Source organism: Drosophila miranda, chromosome 3 (assembly GCF_003369915.1).
Source record: "Drosophila miranda strain MSH22 chromosome 3, D.miranda_PacBio2.1, whole genome shotgun sequence".
In the NCBI taxonomy this organism is placed as follows: domain Eukaryota; kingdom Metazoa; phylum Arthropoda; class Insecta; order Diptera; family Drosophilidae; genus Drosophila; species Drosophila miranda.
Genome location: NC_046676.1, coordinates 8919731 through 8944346, shown reverse-complemented (window position 1 = coordinate 8944346; position 24616 = coordinate 8919731). Strand labels below are relative to the sequence as shown.

Below are 24616 nucleotides of genomic sequence, written 5' to 3'. Positions count from 1 at the left end.
TGAAATGTGCTGACAGCAGATACAGATACAGATACATACGATTGCAACTGAATTAATGGCAGGTGGCAGAACTATTATTTTGACCATTGCTGTTCACGCAAATTGAAGCCTGCTCAAACGAAAGACTTAGGCAACGAACTTGCCAAACGAACACTTGGTCTTCAATTCACCTTCTTCAGTTGTGTTTACCCTGAAATATTACCCTTAATTATCTCCATGCATTGTTGTGTAAGGAAGCAACAAAGCACTTGAACCGCCATCATCCATCCAAACACTCAATGATTGATTTCGCTATGCCACATAAATAGTGCAGAAGCAGATCGAAGGCAATCAAAGCGAGCGAAAACCAGAGAAAAACTCTTCAGGTTTTAGAGAGCGGACCAAAGTTGGAGCTTTGTTCGGCTGACAAACAAATCGGCACTTAATTGTCTACCAGTTTGAAATGATAACTCAATCAAACGATTGTGCTTACATAAGATGGATGATGTAACAATTAGAAAACCAACAATAATTATAGCTTTGATAATTGCAGTGCTCGGTGGACAGTCCAACGACCTTCCCGCGAGTCAACAAACTGTAAGCTCTCCAGTTCTACATACGATTTCATAATGACTATCTAAGCGACATCTAATTGAATTTTAATGATCCACGGACAGATGCCAGAAGAAGCGCTGGAAAAAGTGCCAGTGCTCCACTCGCGTACTCCTCAATATGCAAATATCGACTGCAGCTGGGGAAGGGCCAGGGATAGGGACTTGGCCAAGTGCTACACTCATCTTTGGACAGCCTAGAGCTTCCACTTCCACTTTCAAGTTACAAAAACAATTTACAATTCGACAGCTTCAGGGTCATTATCAAGAGCAACGCAAAACTGAAAATCGAAACCGAAAACCGTACACCAAAAAAACAAACAACCGCCGACAACGAGGAAGCATCACAAGAAAATGTTTTACTTCTCATTGTTTTCAATGATCCATCAAAGAAAAAATTAAAATGCCAGACAAATGATGATTATAAGATGATGGGACCCGACCCCGAACAAGAAGCCACACTACGGAGTGGGGAGGGAAACTTTCAGATAACAGACTTTGCATTGAAAATCAAAACCCAAAACCCACAAAAAAGAGAATGGATAAACCCATCAAAGGCATTTTCAATGAGATGGAATACATATTTTCGCTGTAATTCAAATGCGTGGATCATTATATATTTTATTATGATCTCCGACTGAGTTTGCCTTTGCTGCAAATTAATTGGCAGCACGTTTTGTTGGGCCGAACCATAAATCTTCGCCAGGTATCACGAGAACGGGTTACCCCTAGTCGGGTATTTAATTATAGCAAATCGCTGACTATTTGGCGCCGACAAGCCCCTGACTCTCGAGTGTCATCCAGCTGAATTGATGGCTGGGATGTGGATGGGTAGAAGGATCTGCTGGTCACCGCCGCTGCTCTGCCACTCACTCATCTGAAGTGCCCGCATCTATGGAATTCGGCCTGAGTCTGGGTTCTACTTATGGTCAGATGACGTAAACGGAGTGCGTAACACGAGCTGAGAGTGAGCCACTTCAACGAGCGCCCAGCGTTCTGGGGAGATCCGTGAACTCTCATTCTGTATCCGCTTAGATATTCCGATTGGAGAGCTTTGGTGTTTGTTTTGTAAACATATCATTTGCAAATTTACAATCATTATTCCTACATCAAAGCGCCTCAAGATGTTTAAACGGTTTTGGGGAAATGTTCTTGAGAGGGGCTGTTAGATTGAGAATTACCTCGAGAATTGTAAGCCTCTTAGTTTTCAGTATTTTTATTCCATTTCTGTAACTTTGTTAACGACTCTCCATTTCGATTATAGGCTCTCAATATTCTCATCTTTGAACTTTGAAATGAGCATCGAATCTTTACTAAGCTTTCCCAGACTACTTCCTGTATTACTCATCCCAAAAACCCATAATTAATTATCAAAATTATTCATATTTTCTTTGCATTATTTCAGCGGACAAATCTTCAAATAAGTAGCTCCATAAAAGGCTTTATTTTTCGCTCACTACATATCTTCTAAGTAGCTCCCACTTAAGCGCACTGCATCATCTGCTCGTATGATCGTGGGGGTGTCTGATATTTGTCATTTTCAGCATTTGAATTTGATTTTATTAATCGCCGTTCGTTAGATGATTATTCGGGGTACTCTCCGTGGAGCCACATTTTTACCTTATTTATTTCCGAGTCAACGATTCCAAATGGACAAACTTGTATTTGATTTTCTTAATTTGGCACAACCGTCGTATGGGTTCTTTTCTTTTAATCAATATCCTATGGATGTACGCACACAAATACTTTCAGTATATAACTTCAAAAAACACAGTACTGAAGTCAGGCTAAAGCATTATCCTGTCGGTCGATGCGACTATATCCTTTATTCGAACTGGGGCTTAAGGAGCCGGCTACTGAGCGGAGCGGAGCCAGGTTAAACTGAACCGTTCGAGGCGCGATCTTGAACTGAACCTAAACATTCAATGTTAATCGAAATATTTTGGCCGCAAAAGAGTTTGAAGAGCGGCAGAGCCAGACCAAGACTCAGACCCAGACATAAGACCCAGACATTCGGACTCGGCCAGCCAGATAGCCCGAAATATACGCTGAAGAAGATACGTCTACAACAACAGAGACCCGATCGATTGCGTATGATGTTGCTGCGGTACCACCGGGAAACCGGTGACAACCTGCTGCTGCCGAAGTTTATGTTGATGATGATGATGATGATGATGCTGCTGCCAGCCTACATAACAGTAACAGTTGGAGTTCATAAAAATACTGAAAAACAACAAAAGAAAGGCCCAAGACCACTGTCAACTGTCTTCCTTAAGGGCGTGTGTGTGAATGGGAATTAAATCACAGTGAAAACTCCATAAAAACTAAAGGGTCCTCCCTATGACGAGAAACTTTGCCAGCACAAATACGGATAAAAGGAATCTTCTGCAGCTGTTGATTTTCGGTAGGTCTGAAAGAAATCCATTTTAAAAACAAACCGTCGGCCTTTAGATTGTTTTCACTGTACCGAAGAAGAATTGGCTTTCGTTTTCATTTGGGGCTCGGGTTCGGTTTCGATTTCGGGTTTCACACGGCTAAAGTGGCAGAAAAATGCGGCAGATCGGGTTCAAAAGCTCCCCAGATTCCTTGCATATGTATTTTCCCATAATTTATTGAGTAATCTTGGCCGAGGCTAAGAAAGTGGTCGAATAGAACGGGTAGGAGGGGTCTGGGACTTCCGCATATGAACCTAAGACCGAGTTTGAGTATCGTGTGACCCAAATCTGAAATTTTAATTAAACAAAAGCTCGATCAATTAACATTAAGCGCTGCTAAGCAGCTGCACTTGAAGCGCTTGGCTTCTTGGCCAAATGATTGATGGATGGAGCAGGGTTGGCGGTGTCATGTGAGCTTGGATCATTGGATCCGTGGATCCAGCGATTTGCAGATCCACGCATATCAAACGCGATGCTGTGCCTTCTACAAATTGGATTTTGAGCGCCATCCAACAAGCGGACGGACAAGCTCAAAAATTGTTCGCTGTGGCATCTGCCCCTGATCCGCTTTGGTTTTAATTCTTTTTTTTTTGCGCTAAACGTGTCGTACATCTGGCCAAATATTTGCCATGGCTGTGGCTCGACCGTGTTATAAGCCCAGCCGATTCGGGCCTGGCCAGCAACTGTGGCAACAACGGAATGGGGTCGGCCAGCTTTCAGTGCCACTGCCACCAGCCTATAAAAGTGCAACGCGAACGATTGCATCACCAGTTGATTGCGAGCAGAAAAATGATTCCCTGGACACTTGTTGCACTTGCGGCGGCTCTCAGCGCTGCCATGCTGTTGCCCCAACCCTCCTGGGCCAGTCCCCTCGGTGGCGACGACGACACCGTGGACAGGCCCAACATCGACTACCCGGCCCTCTTCAAGGCGTTCCTCGACATGGGTAATGCCATCTTCGGTACCTGGGCCCCCGTGGGCTTCCGGGAGGAGTTGGACGTGCAGCGGGCCTCGTTTTATGGATAGGCTATATCTCACTTTCTTTCTATAAAGATGTTGCATAACTGTCGCATGCTGCAGCAATAAATATACCCAGAAACCGAAAGAAAGGTGTGGGGGATAGAAACAACTTTTTAATTATGCACGCTTCCCTTTTGGCCATAACACCCATCATTACCACCACGTTAGATGTCCCCTTTTTTTTGCCAGAGCTCACACCCTTGCACAGGGCATTGCTACTTTTCCCAGATATTTGCCAAGTATTTATTAAAAAACAAAAAGCATAAAATAAACTACAAATTTCAAATAATTGCACTCACTATTTACTGAAAGAGATAGAGTCGATAGAGATATTGATTCTCTCTCTGTCGCATTTGAATAGTTGGTAAGCCAAAGCTTCTTATCACGCTTAAAATTTCAGGAAAGAACTTCAAAAGATCTCATCCCAAGAGTATTTCCCCACTCGGTGACAGTATCTTCTTTGTTTGTCTTCAACTTGGCCGTTGGCTGGGTGTTATCTCCGAACATGACACTTCATATGTTTCTTTCATTGGCAAATTAGTTATTTCTTGACAAATCCGCTGAGGCAAAGACAAAAAGTTAATAAATCGATAGATAAAGTAGAAGCAGACACAGGCTGCCTGCCATTCGACATTGTTGGGCATCGATCAATTTGACTAATCATATTTATAGACGCACGTTCAAAATCCCCAATCCCATTCGATTTTATGCAAAACAACTCCTACGAAAATAATCATCATTATGCAAGCCGAAAAGCCGAAGAGCCAACAAGCAGTCAAGCACTTGTCCGTCCGAAGCAATTGATTGAATCAATGGATGATAAACGGCCTGCTGACTTGAATAGGGGGCGGGCGCTGCTGGGGGAGGCAATCAAAATAATCATCTAGCCAAATTCTTTCATTTCGATTTCAATTATTTGGCATAATAAATGAAGCAAACAATTTGTCTGCGGCTCGCTCCCAAGTGTTTCCTTTGTGCCGCTTGGCTCAAGTGTTTTTCCTCCATAAATTAAGTAATCCAATTGTTGAAGCCATTCATCATGCTCCACTATAGATACATATATACAATCTATCACAAAAGTACCTTTATATAAATATCTATTCAAATTTGGCTATTTCACCTGCGGCCCATGCGGGCTCGCCGCGTTCGTGGAAGCGCCAAAGATTTACTTCCTGCACGTGTCATATATATTATCGAGTCGCCGTATCATCATTCGGCTCCGGCCTTAATTGTCGGTTATCGTGCTTGTCAAGAAAAGATGTGCCGGCTAAACTATTATTAAAACTAAATTTGCCAACTCAGGGCCCAAGAACGTGATATACTTCGGCAACAAAACAATATCTGTGGCTGTTGAAGCTTGAACCGGATTATCCCGAACAAACTTATGCTTACTCACGTGCCATCTGACACTGCATAGAATTTCCCTCTAATCCGACTTTAATTGAATGCAAATCCTATCCCACAAGCTCAGAGGAAGAGGCAAATCAGAGGCATCCATCCATCAGTGATGTGATGATCAAACCCAGACTTTAATTTGATTACGAGGTGGGGAACATACACATTTGTATATCGAATATACGTATACAAATATAAATGTTCGATTCACGGGAGCACGCAACGGAACAGTGGAACAGTGGAGCGGTAATCATCATTAGTTGGGTCCAATCATTTGTTTCCCGTTTAAACACTGAGCTTAACATAAAAATTAGCCAGAAATTCCCACAGAGATAGGCAGCGCCATGCCCGAAGACGGATGGGCGTTTGCTTCTAAATGCATGTCAAACATCACATTACTCAAAATGTTTTCAGAAAGTATTTGAATAAATCAAAATGAACACACTCTAAGAAACACACACCTGGAAATGTTATAATCAAGCGACGCGAACATAAGAAGCTGAAGAAATACCGGGTTTCACTTTCATTTGCCTCCAAATTCCCCCCCGAAATTCCCCAATATCGCTTTCAATTTATATAAATTTTGTGGAAATTATGTAAGTAAATGCTTGATTAGAGGCAAGCATTTCCAAAATCAAATTACTTCCATTGGTTCGCTTAATTACCGGAGCCCGAAATACCTGTAAGGCTCTGTAAACCGGGCGGAGTTCCATTTCCGTAGCCGCCAGAAAATTCCGAAAAAATCAAAGTAAATATGGTCAAAATTCAAATCAAACGCCATTACATCACATCAACACACTCGTATATGCAGATTCGGAGATGCCGGGGCCCCGGCGTCTGACAAACACATGTTAATTTCCACTCATCTTTTCCCGCCTGTCTTGTTTCCCCTTTGGGGACCCCATTCCACTCTATTCGATTCCATTCCATTTCTTTCTACGGTCCGCTCCGCTGCTCATATTATTGATTTCTTTTGGCAAGCAAGATTTCATAATCACACGGCGATGCTGCTGCCACTACCGATGCCGGATTATTATCAGCGCCATAAATTAATCAGAGGCACGGAGGAGCACAGGTCGCGCATCATCTCCATCTCCCATCCCATCCCGCAAGAAATGCATATGCAAATGGGTATGGGAATGGGCCTGGACTGAAACACTTTGATTTTACCGGGCAGGGAGCTGAACTTGGAGCAACTTGGGGCAGGTTGTGTGCAAGCGAGGCATTAATTTAATTTTATGTATTTATTATGCATTTTTTGTTTTCCTTTTGGTTTTAATCGCGCGATTGCCTCAAACTAGCCAAATGCCAGCGGAGAAAGTGCAGACGGAGCCTGCAGACGCACCCAACCCAGCCGAACCCAGCCCAGCCCAACCGAACCCAATGCAGAACCGATGGAGAACTCCCTCCGGCATTCTCCTCCATCTATCATAGTTTTCCGCAATTCCCCAACAATTTTGCATAAGTATCTGTCATCGATTAGTCAGAGCTCCAGCTGTCGGCATATTATAATCTGATTTGATTTGGGTATTTAAACCGTTTACAGTTTTTGATTCGGGATTGCGAAATGGTTTTCCGTTTTTGCCAAATTAACAAACGTTTATGTATTTTACATGTTTATACCCTTCGTCTTCGCCCTCCCGCGAGATCTCGTCAGCATTTTGATTGTGAATTTAGAAAATACTCGTATATTTATCACTAACTTTTATGAGATTTTATATAAGATGCCTATTTGGGTTTTCTGGCGACGCTGTTGTGGCATATTATACCACATATCTCAACAAATATTTTCAGCGTAGGGCTGGGTAGGGCAGGGACGGGCCTGAGGCGGGGTCCATAAATTTCTTTATGATGCCTATAATCATATAAATCTATACAGTTTTGGCTTGATCGATGATTAATGTCAAATTTGCGGGTCTGTTACGAGCTTCGACTGGTATTTCGGATGTGAACACGATGCTCATCGAATGTCAGCAGTGAGAACGCCCTTTTCGAATATCTGTGAGTGTTAATAAGTTGTGGCCTACATTACAGAAGTGGTTAATGAAATCCAATAATCAATTTTTGGATATCCTCGACAAAAACAACATTGCCATGGCATTATACTACAGTTCTGGCTGAAGATCGTTACGTTTGTTGGTAGATCAGACAGTGAACAAGAATGTACATACATAGCTTATGGGATGGAACAGACTTTCTTTTTGCAACCTCTGATCGATTCGATTCGATCCATCAAAGAGTATGTTCTATCTTTATATCAATGTTTATTCAAGAAATTAAATTTACATAGTTTCATTGTTGTTTGTATGCTTTAACATGGTTGTATGTAGAAGTACGCTCACGTTACGAATAGAAGACACGGCTAACAATTTTCTCTGTCGGAGTGTGAGTGTGTGTGTGTGTGGGGACAGGCTTAGGACTAATAAATGTGTATTCTCTTCATATTCTCATTCGATTACTTTATTTGGTGCTAATGAACAGGTCTTTACTCGTTGTTGTTTAAGTTAAATATACCTCTCTTTAAGGTTAATAATTCTAATCAATTTTGTGAAGACTTTGCAAAGCGGATTCCATTCCAATGATATTCATCATTTGTGATGTTGTTTTGCAAAGTCTTCCAACAAAATGAACAATTGGTGTGTGTATTTATGGAGGAGCACAATGTCTCTTGCTGTGTGATAGTGTGTACTGATCGTTTATCTATACATTTAATACTGGGTTCGACGCTTCCTTTCACATGGTTACAGTTCGCTTACGCTTATGTTAGGTTCGCGGTTGCTTAGACAAAATACATTTTACATAATGCAACACAACGCTTAATAATCCGGTGCTGTTTACGATACAAAGACAAGTGACAGGGACACAAAGGAGGATAACGATTAAGACTATGGTAATCAAAATTTCCATCTATGTGAGGGGGGCGTTTGTGTAAAGGGAATCGGTATATTCCTATGTAAAAACGGATACAAAGATAAGCAAAGAATAGTGGGGGAAAAAACATATATGAGGCTAACAAACACTATTCATTATTCATAAAGATGTTCAGCTTTTGGTTCGCACATATGCTCGAATGTAACAAAAACTGAACATTTACAAAAATTGGCCATTTAAACATTTAGAATTATAATTATAACGATTATGTAAATTGTATTTTATTTGATAAGATTGAACGCAAACGTCCATCCTGTCCACATCATATGCTGCCAGCCACAAATTCCAAGCAATCTAGCATTCAATTTGCAAAATCTCTCAATTCCGTTCGATTTGGCATTTAGCAAGTTGAAATGTTTGCCTGAAATTTGTTAACATTGCTGACAAGCATAGGGGATGTGACATTCCATTTATCGATGCTTAGGACTACTACTTAACTATGATATATAATGTATAATAGATTCATTATTCGACGAGTTTCATCAAGCATCTGACCACAAGCGGTACGTATATGGAGTGCTTCGAAAAATAAATCAAAACTTCTCTCTGATTTCCGCAACTCTCTCTTCATGGAAATCCTTCTAGTTCTCTCATTTTGAATTTATTTTTAAAAGCGTCTGCCGCATGCAGCGAACGGGTATCTATAAACCGTTGTTCATCAATTCAATTCAAGTGGTAAATGGGCTTCAACATCAGCTTTAACCTTAAGTTTATATACTGTAAGCAGGTGCATACAATATTTAGTGGGGGTCGGGTCTCTTTAAGGCTAGTTATTGTTCAATTCTCAACTCGGAGGATAGACATGGACGACTATCCGTTCTGGTCTGCTCAGTGTATCTGTTCGAATTAGTTACATTCAGTTCTTTGCTTCGTTCATCAATTCTCAACAACAAATAAATAAAATAATAACACCAGTTTGGTTGCAAAAGTTGCACATAAATAAATAAATAGGTATTAACTAATAATTTGCTATTTCAAAAGGTAGGGTTTCTTGCATTGTTTCTCGTTTTTCTCTTTTTTTTTTTGTGTTTTTTTGAATTTGCACACAGCTTGGTTTTTGGATTTTGTTTAGGTTTGCTTTGTGGACGGGTATTTCTTTCGTTTTTTGCTCTTGCTTTTGCTTCTCTTCTTGCATATGTGCAACAACAAAAATTGCAGTTAAAAGGGAATTTAAATTGATTAGAGTTACTTTTTGGCATTGTTGAGGCCCAGTTCGCTGAGGATTTTTAAGGCATTGCGCGCAGCGTCGTTCTGCGACTCGTCGGAGCTCTTGCCAACGCCATGGCAGATCTGCGGCGGGTTCGTCGAGAGCGTCACAATCGTGAGGAACTCATTGTGGTTTCCCTTGGGATAGTCCGAGAAATTAACCTGCAAAATCAATAATTAATATTTGCGTTACGATTTCCCGAATGATCTACTGATCCCACTATTCATACCTCAAATTCAAACAATTTGCTTAGGTACAGAAGCTGCTCCTTCATGTGTACGGCTGCGGATGAACTACTGCTGGCAGCGGTATTGCTGCTATTGCTGCTCACGCCACTCGTGTTGCTCCCCGTCGATGTATTCAGCGTACTTTCGGCGGCTGCCTCATTGGGTTGTGGCTCGCTGCTGCTGCTGCTGTCGTCTGTCCTTGTGGTCGTTGTCTCCTTGTTGGCTTCCTCTTCCTCCTCCTTGGTATCTTCGCTGTCCTTGACAATAATCATTGGATCCACTTTCCTTTTGGGTGCTATTGGGAAAGAAGAAGGGCTGAATCTATGCTGCCAGGAGGAAACAGGGGGAATGCACTCACGTCTCTTGTGCTGGCGTAGAATCAGGATGCCTGGCATGGGGCCCACTGGCGTTGAGACCATCGGAATATCCGTTTCTGCAATGGCTTCAATTACTGGCGCTGATGTCGCTGTGGCAGTTGCTATTTCTGTTGGATTGCTATCGATTGTGGACTCCTGTGACTCCTGGACTGCGTTCCTATGCTCATCCGATTCCAGTAATTCTAACAGGGCTGCAAACAGAATTCAGTTACATTGATGGTAGAAGGAGACAATCATGAACATACCCTGCGCTGCACTGCGCTTGGCCAGCTTCTTGCTGTTGCCCGTTCCTCGGGCTGTGGTTCCGCTGGCCGACACCTCCATGACGAACTCGCGCCGCCTGGAGGCTTCGTTGCCGTTCTTCGCTATCAGTTCGAAAATGGGCTCCTTCTCCTTGCGCGTCTGCTGCAGCTGGATGAGCTTCGTTATGGGGTTCTCGGCATCGTCCAGCTCCACAGGTCTGATGGCGACATTGAGTCGCTTCCGCCGTTCCGGCTTTGCCATGGAGACCACGTCCGATAGCGAAATGGTTGTGCCACCTCCATTGCCGTTCGACCCATTTTTGCCAGGTGTCTTTACCTTGATGCGCCTTACTGGCGTCTGCTTGGTGGGCGTGAGTGGCGGCAGCTTCTGCAATTCTGTGAGCATCTTTTCGGCCGACCGCTTCTTCGACACCTTCTTGCCGTTGCCCTCTCCCTCGGTGACGATGCTACCCACGACGCAGGCCGTGATGAAGTTCTTCATGTGGGCCGGTCCATCCTCGCGCAGCACCTTGAAGTGAACAGTCATGTTGCGCTTGATGCCGATCTCGTGCACCTGAGAGATGGGCGACTTTTTGTCGCCCTCGTCCATAGAGTCGTCGAGCGCCTCCTCTGACGCTGAGCTGGCCTGCGTCTTGAGCACCTGCAGAGCCCTTGCCGCCGCATCGTGCTTGGCCTGCTGCAGCGTGCGTCCGATCCCCACGAATTTCTGCTTTCCCACGTACAAGGTGATCTTGCTGGGCGTGGGTGGAATCGGGGCGTAGGGCATATTTGGCCCGTGGATCATGTGAGGCCCTAGCGGCGGCACCATCGTATATCGTGACGCATATTTGGGCCCATAAACCCGCTGGGGATTATAAAAGCCATGTGGATGCATGGGCGGGGAAGGAATGGGCACGAAACTGTGGCCATGTCGTGCAGGGCGCAGGGCGAAGGGAGGTGGCAGTGGCTGAGGCATGGGCTGTTGCATCCCTGGCGGTGGTGTGGGCAAAAGGGAGCCCCCTCCGAACTCCGACGGCATTAGCGGATCGGTGGGCTGCATCTGTGTGGGGTCCATCAGGTAGTAGGTGCGCTGCCCCAGCTTCATGGCCAGCGCATTCAGCTCAACGGTGGGTGTGATGTGGGTGCGTGTGGTGCTGGCTTCTTCGCTGCGGCGTATCTTCGGAGGCGGATGCTTGTACTTGGTCTCCTCGATGGCCCTGGAGGCGGCCATGTGCTGGGCCTTCTTTATCTTGAACCCGTCCGCCGAATACTCCTCATCGCCCAACTTCAAGGTGACCGTGAAGGTCTTGCAGTGGGCCGGTCCCCGTTCGCCCGTCAGCCGGTACTGGTGGGTGATCTTGTTGTATCTGGCAAGTTCGTTGACCAGGCACATGGGCGTCTTGTCCTTGCCACTGCGTCCCGAGCTGCTGTCCTCGTTGGGCAGCGTGCCTGTCGCATCGATGTGCTCTGTGCTGCTGAAGTTATTTACTGTTGGCGCTCCCGTCTCCGTTGTGCTTTGCTCCACATTCGGCTGCTCCAGCTGCGGCAACTCCTCCAAACATGTGGATTCCGTAGCTCCCGGTAGGATGCTGCTATTCACACCTTCTGGAAGCTCTGCTGTTGGTGCTGGTGCTGGTACTGCTGCCACTACCACTGCCTCGGGGACCATTGCTGGGGCCATGACTGGTGCGACTTTGGCATTGCGATATGTTGTCTGTAGGATGGCCTTGGGGGCATAGCCGTTGCTGGTGCCACTGTTGGGGATGTAGTGGCCGCCACTGTTGTTGTTGTACTTGGAGGGCGGCTTGGGCTGGCTCATTTGGTAGTAGTGGGGCGGATGGGCTGCATAGCTGCCGATGTGGGTGGCCATGTGGTGCGGCGGCGGCGGAGGAGGCGGCAGCGGATTGTACGAGAGAGCGGCCGGATTGCCAACCAGAGGGTTGTAGGCCTGCGGCAGAGGCTGGTTGCATTTACCCACGTGCCCGTTACTGGAGCTGAGATGCTGATGCTGCTGCCGGATCTTTTGCATTTGGTTGTTGTTGCTGCTGCTGCTGATGTTGCTGTTGTGGTGATAGGCAGGTCCAGCCGCCACGGCAACGGCGGCAGGATTCGGCGACGTCTGCTGCTGCTGTGCGTGTAGATGGTGATGATTCAGTCTTCAAACGAGAAAGAAATTGAAGATCGGTTAATCGAACGAATGGAAGCTAGCTGAAGCCCTGGCGGGCATGGAACGCGATGGCTTTGCGGTTAAGTCAGCAAACAATGCATGGCAAAAGGATTAGAGAGGCAATGAAGAATGCTGATGGACAAAAGTACATCGACTGACATCTGGGAAAAACAAAAACACCAACACGCAGTCCGTCCCAACGTCCATTTCTGATGCTGCCTCCTCACCCCAGTTCAAGTCCTGCCCCTTTTGCACTGTTGTTGTTGGTGGTGCTGCTGCTGCAGAGGACAACAGACAACAGCGGTGAGGCAGAACAATAGGCGAAATCCTAACAAAGCACAAAAGCCGCATTCTCTTTTACGCATCGTGTCATTTTTCGCCAACTGTCAGTTTCAATTGAGACGCACCTACCGCGACACCCTGACATCCTTTCGCAATTGGGCATTTGAGGGGCCATCAGGGACGGCCCTAGCCTCAGCCTCAGCCTCTGCCTCAGCACCACAAATCATGGGCCTAACTGCCACACAGGCACAGACACAGGCACAGACACAATGCTGATCAGTTTCACACAAGACACGGACAAATTTCGACAATTTTTAATCGCTAAATCAGTTCGGAACGAAAAAGACTTCAAATTAACATTGATATGGACAATTAGAGATAAAGATCGGCTGTACTGGGACGCAGCAGATAACCCTTAGATAGGATTCATCAGGCATCTTTTGAAACCACTCACAAATGGTTACCAATTCAATATTTAAAATGTATTAAAGGATATATGTGAATACCTTTTGAGGTATCGGGAAATCACTTATTCAGGGAAACCTTGACACTTTCACAGTATCAAAACCAAAACCAACTGTTGCGTTAGACAGTGGCATTTTGGCTTAACAGAACTTCAATTGAAAGGATCTTTTTCTACTGTTTTCACCTCTTACTCGACATGGACTTGCGAATTTCATGACGTACTGAAATGTACGCTAAGAACTGTGACCGTTAACGCGCTGTTTCCCGTAAATTCATGAGCGAGCGATCCGAGTGCCAGGCAAAACGCAACTGAAGAAAGGACGAAAAGTTCAGTTGAAGTTGAGGCAAAACATATGATCGGTAAGAATACAAAGACGAAGGGAGACCAGAAAGCGATCCGAGAAATCCGAACGATCCTCACGAACGTCAAGGATAATTGCAGCCCAGTCGCTGCTGCTCCTGCTCCTGCTCAAACCCGTTATCAAGCGGAAGTCATGCTGAGCACGAAAGAACAAAGAGCCACTGAAATTATAATTTATGAGTTGAGAAAATGGGATGATGAGTCTCACACCGATTGTCAGTGACAGGAATTAACATAATTGCCGCATCGCATAAAGCCTAGACTTGCCGGCAGGGCGATGCGAGGCGAGGCAAGCAGCAACGCTGCTGGGGCCGATCAAGGGTTGGATCTCAGATAGTTCCAACTTGAACTCTAGCTCAGAATGTTTACCGTGGATGATGATGATCGCGGTGTGGAGCCGGCTGCTGTTGTTGCTGCATCTGGGGAGCGCCGGCCATTGATGCCGCGGCTGCCAGATGCTGCTCCAAGCTTGGATGCATCTGCATGTGAGTGTGGCCGTGAGTGTGGTGATGGGCGCGTATGTGGGGCGCCGGTCTGGCGGTGTGCACATTGTGCTGCATGTTGGGGCTGGGTTTCCGTCGGGAGATCCTCAGAGAGCGATGCTAGCGATTCTAGCGGGATGAGCGAGTGCAGCTGCAATAGAGGTAACATTTTTCATGAGATACGCAGGGACAAAGCAATGTTTTTATAGGGGAGAGGTGTCTCTTTGTTTGGCAATTGTGCAGACCTTCAGCAAAAATGGAAAACAACGTGCTGCCTGTAGCTGCATTGACACTGCATGCATGCAAATGCAGCGGCAGCCACGACACCAAAACGACGGCGGCGATGTGCCTAAATCAAATTGTGACAGGCTACGGCTAGGACTCGAGCTCGGGGTCGGGGTCGGGCTAGGGGTGGAGACGGTGGTAGCGGCAGTGGTTGAGGCGCTGCCAAGCAACCACCGTTTCTTAAACTTAAGAGCATTCGAAGCTGCTCGCCTGCCTGCCAGCCTTTCTGCCCATTGATCGATTTACGTGCAGCAATCTTGCCGACTTTGTTGCACTTTTCTAGTTTTGTGGTAGTTCTGTTGCTGCAGAAATTGGATAAAATGCAGCTGCATTTTGGAATTCGATTCGAAATCAGGTTCCAGGCAGGATCAGGATCACTTCCTTTTTAACGTGCATTGAACTGTTAATTTCGAAGTCGGAATCCGAATCGTATTCGGAATCGAATTCGGACAAACGACAGACTGAACGAACCCCCTCTGCTGATCGAATGCAGACGCCGCTGATCATATGGCATAACAATTTGCCGAGAACGATAAACTACAACCACAACATACCTTCTGTCGCAGCGGGCAATGATGTATTTTTGTACTTTACTTGCTCCCCGTCTGCAAAAGGCAAACACGAACGCACTTTATTGAGCACAAACACTCCTCCAATCGATTGGAGAGCTATATCGGGTGAATTATTAAGATTAACGACGCGGACTACGGTTGCTACTGGCCCCTGTTAAGCTGTTTTCATTCACAACTTTAAAAAACACTTTAGAACTACTTTAACACTTAAATTAAATTGATAAACACTTGGGCTGCGGATGAAACTCGAAAAATAATGGCATCAGTGTGACCGCGCATATTCGGACAAGGCCCTCAGAAATATACCGAAATATACCGTCTCATTTGAAAAATATACCGTAAATATACTGACGAATGAAAGTTCTATTGTACATATTCCTCGTTTTCTATCTTCCGTGGAATATAACTAATTAAATATAACCCTCAGCGCTGCCCACATAATTTTATCCAATTAATGCATCAATTTTCTACACAATTGGTTTGTTTTTAGTCCTTGCTTTTATTGTATTTATTGTAAAAAAAGGTTTAAACGAAAAAGTTCAACAAAAAAAGAGTCGCAATGTTGCTGGTATTTGAAGACATGATGCGTGTATAGGCATTTTTATACCCCATTTCGCTCATTTTATATGAAAATTAAACGTGATTTATAAAGACCTTTTCTCAATTTGATATTCTTTAGACATATTCAAGTACATTATTAGTATCTTGTGTATATTTATCTCGATCCTGATACCTACTGAGCCTTGGAAGACAAACATTTTCTCAATTCTATAACATCCATTTTCCCCAGGGTATGTGTGCATGGAATTAGCAACATGTATGTGTATGGAATGGGACTCATGTTGTCAATCGGGCCATTACCGATTTAAAAAAAACAACCAATTCCTAATTTTCTTTCTTCCGTTGAATAATACTATCTATATAGATAATTTAGCCATGCCCACGTAAATTTATCCGATCAATTAATCAATTTTCTACTTGACTGACTTGTTTTAAATACTCTTATTTTATTAGATTGTGTCTAAAAAACGCTTTATCGAAAAAGGTCAAACAAATAGAACGAAGGTGAGTAATTGTTTCTAATGCTAAATTTTGATATTCCGTTGAATATTACTGGCTAAGCTCAGCTCTGCCCACATAGTTTTATCCCGTTGATGCATACATTTTCTACAAGATTAACTACTTTTAAGTACTCTCGTTTTTTGTATTTTAACTAAAACTAGGTTTAAAAAAAACGTTCAACAAAAAAACAGTCGCATTCTTGTCACTTCAATGTTGCAGGTATTTGAAGACTTGTTGCTTATCAACCGGAGTATGGCTTTTGTATACTCTATTTCGTTAATTTACTGTGAAGATAATTTGTTCGAAACTGTTTTTAAAACGTTATTAATAAAGAAATTTTCTCAAATTGATATGTTTTAGATGTATTCATTCATTTGATTAGTTTCCTGTATATAAATGCTGATCGCGATACTCATTCTTGGTCTCCATAAGAAGACAATAAAGTGCAATATATCGTTGTGATAGCTTTAAAACAAAGACTGACTAGTTTCTGCATATATTGTAGCCTAAGATGACAAAAATTTCCGCAATTCTATAATATTCTTTTCCCTAGGGTATGCAGAAATGACAATGAAAATTGTATGTATGATTTAAAATTGTATATTTGAAAACATTGAACAGTCGTTGTGCGAATCGTTTATTTCAAAAATACTTTCAATATAAAAACATAAATTAATAATGAGAGATGACGTTCTAGGAAGTTGGTGCATTTACAAAAGCACCCGCGAAAAGGATGTTCTTCTTGTTCCAGATGACGTACAGGAACGGGCGATCAGCTTGGAACTGCAATGGGAATGTCATCATGCGAGTCATCATGATCATTCCAGTGGCTGCAGCAGCCTCCGTGCCCTCCTCATTGACTTCAATTGTGGCCTTGTGCAATACCTTTGACACAAACACACCTTCGGGAGATTCCAGCAAATTGTTGAACTCGGCGCTTTCCGTAAACATTTTCTTTATGCCAAGCTGAAAAGTACAGAGAAGTATGAAGCATATGTTGAATAAATAATAAATGAGGTCATCTTCCGCTAAAGGGTATACGATCGATAAGATAGACCCAACCGATTGCAACTACAAATAATTATATAACCGTGGAATGGAGTCGTGATACATGATCTTAGACACGAACCGCAGGCTGCGTCAATATGTATTGATCACCACAACATCGAAGGTTATCTGAGACGTTTTAAGCCGATAAGCTACTAAAAATATTCTCTCGAGATAAGACTCCCATAAATACAATACTTCAAAAGTATTCCATTTATCGGGGGCGGTGGTATGGTATGCAACGTGTCATAAAGCAGGTTCTATTTTAGTTACTTTACTTCCTCTGCACTCACCTCTTTCAACTTGTCGCCCAGCTCGAGAGAGTAGTCAACTTTGAACTTTGGGAACTTGACTTGCACCTCCTCGACGTCCAGTTTGTCGGCCAAATCGACCAGGTTCACTGACTTTAGTTTTTCGGCCAAGGCCTTCAGGCCAGTGCGTTCCTGTGGCAACAGCACAAACATGGACAAATCGGAGTCCTTGTACGGCATATCCAAGGCTGTGCAGCCCAAGTCCTCAAAGAAGCCGTAGCCGAATTTGGCCTTCTGATTCATGTAATTGACTTTAACGGCCTCCTCTTCGCCCACAAAGAAATCGTCCTCCGCGGTGCCTTGCTCGTTGAATTTGTGGGTCCAGCTGCCCTTGAAGTGGAGGGCGTTCAGAAGGACAAGGCGTGTATTGTCCGAGAAACTGTCGGCGTTAACCAGCTCCGTTATCTTGCCCTGTGTCTTGGCATTGACCCAACTGTTAATGGCCTGAGCAGCTGCATCGCTGAGAGCAAAGTTGATGGACTCCGCCTCGGAGTGGTAGTGCTCCTTGATGGCCTCCGCATAGGACTGCTTCAGCTGCTTGCCCTCTTGCACGTACAACTTATTGGCGACGCTCAGGAGGCTGCTGTTCTTGTACTGCTCCAGCACAAACTGAAAGGTTTGCCCCACCTCAGGGGGGAAGTTGGACACGAAATGCAATGCCTTGGCGATCTCATCGGCGGTCTCACCCTGGGCACCGGCAAAGGCCAGAGCAATGCAGGCCTGGATGGAGAAGGGCGAGAATACGATGTTCTCCTTGACGCCACCTGCGGCCAGCAGTTGGAACAGCTCACTGGTGAAGCGGGCACCGCCACGCGCAAATTCCAAATTGAAGTCGAACATATTGTCTAATGATTGCTGTCTATTTGTGGGTGTACGTGCTGCGTAATCACGAAATAGATTATTTCTACTTGTTTTCTCTTCCAACGTTTGCGTCCAACACTTACCGCTGTCTACACTGAAATGCCATTAAAGCCGTTTGGGGGCGCAAGAAAAGTGAAAACAAACAGCCATCCGGCTCTGCCTATACGGGTGACTCACCCGCATCTAACTGAAGGGGCGGCGGCGTCACCTGCCACTAGTTGATCATTTTGCTTTAAGGGGGTTTATTTCGGATGCCCTTAGTAATGCCAACTTAAAATAAGGGCCAGGAAATCTAGGAAATCCCAAAAAAGCCATTGGCATAGGATGCATCAGGTTGTGGGAAAAAAGAACCCGATAAAATTGAAAATAAATAAATAAACAGCTGTTCTGTCGTGAAATAAAATCTAGAGATGGCAATATGGCAGCACGTACTTCGAAATTCATTGCTTCTTCTACACACGTCCCTAATCCTACAGCTTTGTACGATTCGATTTCAAAAGGTCCACCACTAGGCGTACACGCATCGTTTCTTTTGATACCCTTTCAGACGATATGTATATTAAAATAGGTCAGTTGTTTGTAACGCACAGATTCGCAGATTAATTACCGGATCAGCCTATTATATAATATAGTAACGAACTATAGAGGATGTGCTGGGTGGATGATGGCGATAGGCTTATTGCTCGTAAAAATGTAAGGGTATATAAAATTCGGCTTTGGTTTTGATAGCGTGTTTGACGTTCTCGCACATTCGTAATATTATCATCGTTAGTTTGCGTTTTATGTCTCAGTATATATACATATGTTTCTCCTGCTTTGCTCGCATTCTAAAAATTATTTCACAGCTAACAGCACAAGAAAATTCAATATTAAAACAAAATGTGCTGTCTCATAGATTGTTTGTTGTGCCCAAGTGTACTGTGGGCGGCCCTAATCGGCGGTGCCATCTATTTCCTAAAGTAAGTCGATCAACTATCATTTCCCACAAGAGGTTTGCATGAAGTTATGAAATTTGGTTATGACTGTGTGGAATGCCACCTGTCGATACCATATGTCTGGATTTATATTGATAATGTTTGACCTTCAGGGATTACATGCAAGGTGGGCAATTCAAGAAGGACACCGATGAGACGGGCAAGGTATTCATTGTGACTGGAGCCAACACCGGCATCGGCAAGGAAACGGTGCGGGAGATAGCCAAGCGGGGGGGAACGGTTTACATGGCATGTCGGGATATGAACAGATGCGAACAGGCGCGTCTGGAAATCGTTAAGGAGACCAACAATAGCAACATTTTCTCTAGAGTGTTAGATTTGAGTTCGCTGGACTCCGTCCGGGAATTCGTTGCTGGGTGAGCTCATTTGAAAAGAAATCAAAACGATGTCTTATAAGTCTCCTCCCCATTAGATTCAAGAAGGAGCAGGATAAACTCCATGTCCTCATCAACAATGCCGGAGTTATGCGCTGTCCCAAAGCATTGACGAAGGATGGCTTTGAAATGCAATTGGGCGTGAATCACATTGGCCACTTTCTGCTCACAAATTTGCTGCTGGACGTCCTGAAGGTATTAACGGGTCCAATAGATTTCTCAAAGATGATTCTTAACCACTATAATTGTTTTAGAAATCGGCCCCTAGTCGCATTGTCGTCGTTTCTAGCTTGGCACACACGCGTGGGGCCATCAACGTAGACGACTTGAATAGCGAAAAGTCGTACAGTGAGGCCGATGCCTATAGCCAGAGCAAATTGGCCAACGTCCTTTTCACCCGCGAGCTGGCCAGCCGTTTGAAGGGAACTGGAGTCACTGTTAATTCCCTGCATCCTGGTGTTGTGGATACCGAGCTGGCGAGGAACTGGGCCTTCTTTCAGACCAATTTTGTTAAGTATGTGACACCTTGACTAATTAATAAGGCTGCCGTTAATCAAAATTTCATTTAGGTACTTCCTGAAGCATCTAATATGGCCGCTCCTGAAGACTCCCAAGAGTGGAGCACAGACTTCCATTTATGCAGCATTGGACCGTGACTTGGATGGCGTTACTGGCCTGTACTTTAGTGACTGTAAGCCAAAGGATGTGGCCCCTGCTGGCAAAGACGACAAAACTGCGAAATTCCTGTGGAAAGAGAGCGAGAAATGGACGGGTCTAGTGCCGTCTAAGTAGGATTAGAACAAGCGGTTTATTCAGACACGCGCAGTATTTTCAAACTTTCCAACTGTAATACTAGTTGCTCTCCTAACGATTATATTAGTTCAATAAATACAGATTTGCTCAGCATTCTTAAAGCGTGTTAGTGCAGATAAGTTCGATTAATATGCCATATATGTATGTAAATATTGTAAGCAATTTCAGTCTGCCTTTTCAGTGGCGCCCGCATTGATAAATATCCTGGAGTGGAGGGCGTTTGTTGTAGGCTCCTTCTTTTCGGACGCATTGGACACTGTGTTGACGTACGTGTACTGCATGAAGAAACCCATCACGACGTCAGTGTTCGGTGGTAGCTCAGCTGCCGGTGTGAACTGCAGCCTAATCAGGACCTTGTTGCCCTTGCGCCAGACGATAAACTTGGGCTCTTCGGTTGGCAGCTGCACATCCTCGTCGAACTCCTTGGAATCGTCGCGTTGACTGAGCACAAACTCGCTCTCGAGCGGCACAATCTCAGCATTGCTCACATCCTCCACATCGCGCTTCACTTCTCGGGTCGAATTTTGTCGGGACAAAGTTAGTCCGATGGCCCGCACCAGTGGAGACGATGTGACCGCTTCCTCGTTAGTTTTGCAGGCCTGCTGGAAGGCCTCAGATGAAATAAGTTCCTCCTCTGGAGGAAGTGCACTCAGAATCCGTATGGTCATGTCGTACATAGTCGGATTAGAGAACTTCAAGAGTATGGCATTGCTCTTGCCCGGCTGAAGCGGCTGCTCGCAGCGCACCATTAGCACCTCGGGAACATGGTAGCTGGCGAACAGCTGTATGCGGTACTTGATCGATGTCGGATGATACTCCGGCTTTATCAAATTATGCTCGCACTGGCGGCAACGCAGCGATCGCTTGATCCAGAGCGAACGTCGTCGCGGATAAAGGTTGCTGACAGCAGTCGGCTGATCTCCCGGCTGGCCGTGTCGCTGCGCAATCGTTGTTATGTTGCGAAGATTCAGAGGTTCAGTAAAGATGTCCTCTGGAAGGCCACCCACATCTGCAGTGACCTCGGCCGGCGTGATGTTAATTGCCTTCGTCTTGGGAATGCTTTTATCGTGCCACCCGATCTGGCGACGAATCAGGGACACCGTGAGGCCAGTGCGATCGGTCAGGCTGGGGAATTTGTGCTGCTTGGGCGCTTTGCGTCGCATAAACTCCATCTTTTCCTGCTTCTCCTGCAGTACTATCGACTGGTAGTAGTCTACGAGCGTATTGAAGCGCGCCTGGTACAGGCACTCGTTGTCCGGCCAGGTGCCAGAGGCCACACCCTGGTCTGGTATGCCCACATCGCGCGTTGTCCAGCGGCATGACAGACATGACAAGTAGTATATCTTCTTGGTTGTGGGTGTGGTCGACGGCTTACTGCTGCCTGGAGCTGGGGGTGTGGCTGCCCCCGAAGGTGACTCCTTACATTCTCCGTCCTTGATCTCCTCCGTCTTACGCACCACTGGAACGTTGGCGGCGCGAGCGGAGAGCGTGTGCTGGCAGCATGGACACTCAAAGCAATTGGCACAGCAATTCTTCTTGTGTCGCGCCTCCGACGAAGGGATGTTCTCCAGGCAATTGGAGCAGAAGTGCGACTCGATTTCGTGGCACACGCAGAATCCGCATCTCAACTTTGGACAGTGGCGGCAGAAGAACAGCTTGTTGATGGGGTTTAGTATGCCGCAGGAGCAAGCGTACTTGACGGGACTCGGTTGCATGAAACTCATTTCGTCTGCTTATATTTATTTATTTTTGTTATAAATTTTTTCCAGCGAATGAGGACAACGAGTGTGACTTCATCCACAATTGCAATTTCTTAAATCCTTGACAAGGGATTCTGGGACTCTGATGGGAGGCTGATTGATATCACAAATCACAAGACTTTTAATTATAGCTTGGAGATACTTATTTAATTCCCGATTTTTTGCTGAATATTGTCGTCATCAATTTATTACATGTTACATGGCAACTACACGGGTTCTACACATTTGCTACATAATGGGAGGAAAAAGAGGTATGGTATTTCTACAACGCGTTAGGTCGTTTAGAAAACGCCGTAGAAGGTTTTCCGCTGACTAATTTGATTAATTAAAAGCTTGTGATATCAATCAACGTCAATCAATATTTTGAAAATCAGACGGTACATTTTGGTATATTTCTGAGGGTCACACGGTTACACTGCAGCTCTCCTGCACCGAACAAATGACTCATAATTTTGAATGGCCAATTTGTATAGGGTATGGACAGCAGGCAAAACGGCTAATGTAAATTGCAAGGTTCCTGCGAACCTTACCTCGCGTGAATGAACTATATACCTTGCATGGTATGAAAGGTACGTTAAGCAAGAGGGGTGGATTTTACCTTGCATGTGTTGGCTTTTCTTAGTCGCGTTGCCTGGTGTCCATACCTCTCTTTTCTCCCATTATGTAGCAAATGTGTAGTAACCGTGTAGTTGCCATTAACGGCAACGACAATTTTTCAGCTGAAAATCGCGTTCGCTGTAAAATCAGGCAACAAATAAGCTTCAAGCTCCAATTAAAAGCCTTGTGATTTGTGATATCAATCAACGTCCCAGCAAAACCTTGTCAAGGATCCAAGAAATGGCTGATCTAATTAAATTGGGTAAATCGGATTATATCAAAGCTAATGTATCCAACTCGCATAATGATGCCGTCGCGTTTGAGGTAAAGCTTGCCAAAGACTTAACGATCTCGGCCCTGAAGGTACGTAGCCGCTATGCATATGGAGACACATTTCCAGATGATTGAACATTCTGGTTTCTTTCTTCAGAGCAAGCTGGAAATATTGACTGGCGGGAGTGCTGGCACCATGAAAGTGGAACTGTACAAAGGCGACAAGTGCTTGGGCACCCTGGATAACAACGATGCCCAGCTGGGATACTATGCCAGTTGCGATGGTCTTCGCCTGCATGTCATCGATACATTCGCCAGCTTCTGCTTTGACGCTCCCGTTGAGAAATTCGAGCTGAGCAAAGACCAGTACGACCAAAGGTCCGACTCAGTGCGGCATTACCTGAAACAAAATCGTCTGGGAAAGTACAACGAGGAGGAAATGCAGCAGATTGAGGAGAAGAAACGACAGCAAGCAGAAGAGGTACAGAAGCGGGCCGAGCTGTGTGTCGTTGACAAGCGATGCGAGGTAATCGAGTTGAATATACCTTCCCGAGGAACAATATATTGACTGCACTGCTCTTTAATGCTCATCAGGTGACTGTGCAGGGTAATCCACGACGTCGCGGTACGATTAAGTACAATGGACCACTTGAAGGGAAAAGTGGTATTTTCATTGGAATACAGTATGATGAACCACTGGGAAAGAATAACGGAAGGTACCTGCTCATCATAGCACACAATTCTAAAATGCCAACTTATGTCTTTCCCATTCCAGTGTCAATGGAAAAGTATACTTTGTATGTCCTCCAAATTATGGCGGCTTCGTCTCCCCGTTATCCGTGACTGTGGGTGATTTTCCACCAGAAGACTTCAACCTTGATGAGGAACTCTGAGCATTTTTCAATCCAACTATTAAATCTCACATCGCACATACCACTTTAACAGAAAGACTCAACAAAGCAAATTTTAGTTATGCCATTTTGTATTTATTAATTAAAACATCTATGTATGTATATCAGATAATCGTACAACATGATTATTTGTAAATTCTATAATCGGCTTAATCATTTTTCTGATTTAATGGTGTTCTCAATCATTTCACATCTGTTTATATTACTCGTAACTCAACCACTTGTAGACAAAATAAATACCAGAAGAATACATTCTAAAATATTGTGCAATAAGGATATCTGCGGAGTCCAACGAAATACATTGGCCGCTGATTGATGACAACATATTTGAATATCTGCCAATTTTTAAAGATTTATGTATGCATATCTTCCATGTAGGGGAGCTTTCTACGTGAGGATATTAAGCATTAAGCTGCTTGCTTTATATGTATATTTATGTTTATGTGTGTGTGCATGCATGTATGTATTTTCTTGCTTAATTCTAATATTTATTAATAAATTGCAATCAGCTGTCGTTTAACAACAAATATATAAAACGTTGCATGCGTTTACTCGAAGGTCTAGAAGTGTTTTA

General features: G+C 44.5%; 6 protein-coding genes across 6 annotated transcripts; 3 read left to right on the top strand and 3 right to left on the bottom strand.

The window, feature by feature from the left end:
- Nucleotides 1-3806: 3806 nt before the first annotated feature.
- Nucleotides 3807-4154, top strand: LOC108158439. Its single transcript, XM_017290722.2, has one exon. The coding sequence runs from the start codon at nucleotides 3815-3817 to the stop codon at nucleotides 4049-4051; it is 237 nt and encodes a 78-aa protein (XP_017146211.1). The 5' UTR covers nucleotides 3807-3814; the 3' UTR covers nucleotides 4052-4154.
- Nucleotides 4155-7687: 3533 nt separating this feature from the next.
- On the bottom strand, nucleotides 7688-15306 carry LOC108159845 (maternal effect protein staufen). Its single transcript, XM_017293434.2, has 6 exons — nucleotides 15021-15306; nucleotides 14069-14332; nucleotides 10428-12580; nucleotides 10164-10373; nucleotides 9808-10100; nucleotides 7688-9739 (listed from the first exon to the last, which is right to left on the bottom strand). Exons 2-6 carry the CDS (start codon nucleotides 14257-14259, stop codon nucleotides 9557-9559), a joined length of 3030 nt encoding a protein of 1009 aa, XP_017148923.1. The 5' UTR covers nucleotides 14260-14332; nucleotides 15021-15306; the 3' UTR covers nucleotides 7688-9556.
- A 1414-nt stretch (nucleotides 15307-16720) lies between these two features.
- LOC108158656 (serine protease inhibitor 42Dd) lies at nucleotides 16721-18514 on the bottom strand. Its single transcript, XM_017291151.2, has 3 exons — nucleotides 18403-18514; nucleotides 17441-18336; nucleotides 16721-17066 (listed from the first exon to the last, which is right to left on the bottom strand). Exons 2-3 carry the CDS (start codon nucleotides 18296-18298, stop codon nucleotides 16794-16796), a joined length of 1131 nt encoding a protein of 376 aa, XP_017146640.1. The 5' UTR covers nucleotides 18299-18336; nucleotides 18403-18514; the 3' UTR covers nucleotides 16721-16793.
- A 574-nt stretch (nucleotides 18515-19088) lies between these two features.
- On the top strand, nucleotides 19089-20594 carry LOC108158660 (retinol dehydrogenase 13). Its single transcript, XM_017291157.2, has 5 exons — nucleotides 19089-19278; nucleotides 19407-19670; nucleotides 19727-19883; nucleotides 19943-20202; nucleotides 20258-20594. The coding sequence occupies exons 1-5, from the start codon at nucleotides 19199-19201 to the stop codon at nucleotides 20478-20480; spliced, it is 984 nt and encodes a 327-aa protein (XP_017146646.1). The 5' UTR covers nucleotides 19089-19198; the 3' UTR covers nucleotides 20481-20594.
- Nucleotides 20478-22499, bottom strand: LOC108158655 (dynactin subunit 4). The gene has a single exon (XM_017291150.2). It carries the CDS (start codon nucleotides 22223-22225, stop codon nucleotides 20666-20668), a length of 1560 nt encoding a protein of 519 aa, XP_017146639.1. The 5' UTR covers nucleotides 22226-22499; the 3' UTR covers nucleotides 20478-20665.
- Nucleotides 22500-22955: 456 nt separating this feature from the next.
- Nucleotides 22956-24302, top strand: LOC108158661 (tubulin-folding cofactor B). The gene is made up of 4 exons (XM_017291158.2): nucleotides 22956-23221; nucleotides 23289-23657; nucleotides 23726-23847; nucleotides 23907-24302. Exons 1-4 carry the CDS (start codon nucleotides 23099-23101, stop codon nucleotides 24022-24024), a joined length of 732 nt encoding a protein of 243 aa, XP_017146647.1. The 5' UTR covers nucleotides 22956-23098; the 3' UTR covers nucleotides 24025-24302.
- Nucleotides 24303-24616: the final 314 nt, after the last annotated feature.

Excerpts from the sequence above, each read along its gene's own strand:
- LOC108158439 (XM_017290722.2), top strand. The coding sequence starts at position 3,815 with ATGATTCCCTGGACACTTGTTGCACTTGCGGCGGCTCTCAGCGCTGCC.
- LOC108159845 (XM_017293434.2), bottom strand. The coding sequence starts at position 14,259 with ATGCAGCACAATGTGCACACCGCCAGACCGGCGCCCCACATACGCGCC. Across the intron at positions 12,581-14,068 it reads CGCGATCATCATCATCCACG|ACTGAATCATCACCATCTAC; the intron begins GTAAACATTCTG and ends TCTCGTTTGAAG. Across the intron at positions 10,101-10,163 it reads TCTACGCCAGCACAAGAGAC|CACCCAAAAGGAAAGTGGAT; the intron begins GTGAGTGCATTC and ends CTTTCCCAATAG.
- LOC108158656 (XM_017291151.2), bottom strand. The coding sequence starts at position 18,298 with ATGTTCGACTTCAATTTGGAATTTGCGCGTGGCGGTGCCCGCTTCACC. Across the intron at positions 17,067-17,440 it reads TGGGCGACAAGTTGAAAGAG|CTTGGCATAAAGAAAATGTT; the intron begins GTGAGTGCAGAG and ends TGTACTTTTCAG.
- LOC108158660 (XM_017291157.2), top strand. The coding sequence starts at position 19,199 with ATGTGCTGTCTCATAGATTGTTTGTTGTGCCCAAGTGTACTGTGGGCG. Across the intron at positions 19,671-19,726 it reads GTCCGGGAATTCGTTGCTGG|ATTCAAGAAGGAGCAGGATA; the intron begins GTGAGCTCATTT and ends CCTCCCCATTAG. Across the intron at positions 19,884-19,942 it reads TGCTGCTGGACGTCCTGAAG|AAATCGGCCCCTAGTCGCAT; the intron begins GTATTAACGGGT and ends TAATTGTTTTAG.
- LOC108158655 (XM_017291150.2), bottom strand. The coding sequence starts at position 22,225 with ATGAGTTTCATGCAACCGAGTCCCGTCAAGTACGCTTGCTCCTGCGGC.
- LOC108158661 (XM_017291158.2), top strand. The coding sequence starts at position 23,099 with ATGGCTGATCTAATTAAATTGGGTAAATCGGATTATATCAAAGCTAAT. Across the intron at positions 23,658-23,725 it reads TCGTTGACAAGCGATGCGAG|GTGACTGTGCAGGGTAATCC; the intron begins GTAATCGAGTTG and ends AATGCTCATCAG. Across the intron at positions 23,848-23,906 it reads CTGGGAAAGAATAACGGAAG|TGTCAATGGAAAAGTATACT; the intron begins GTACCTGCTCAT and ends TTCCCATTCCAG.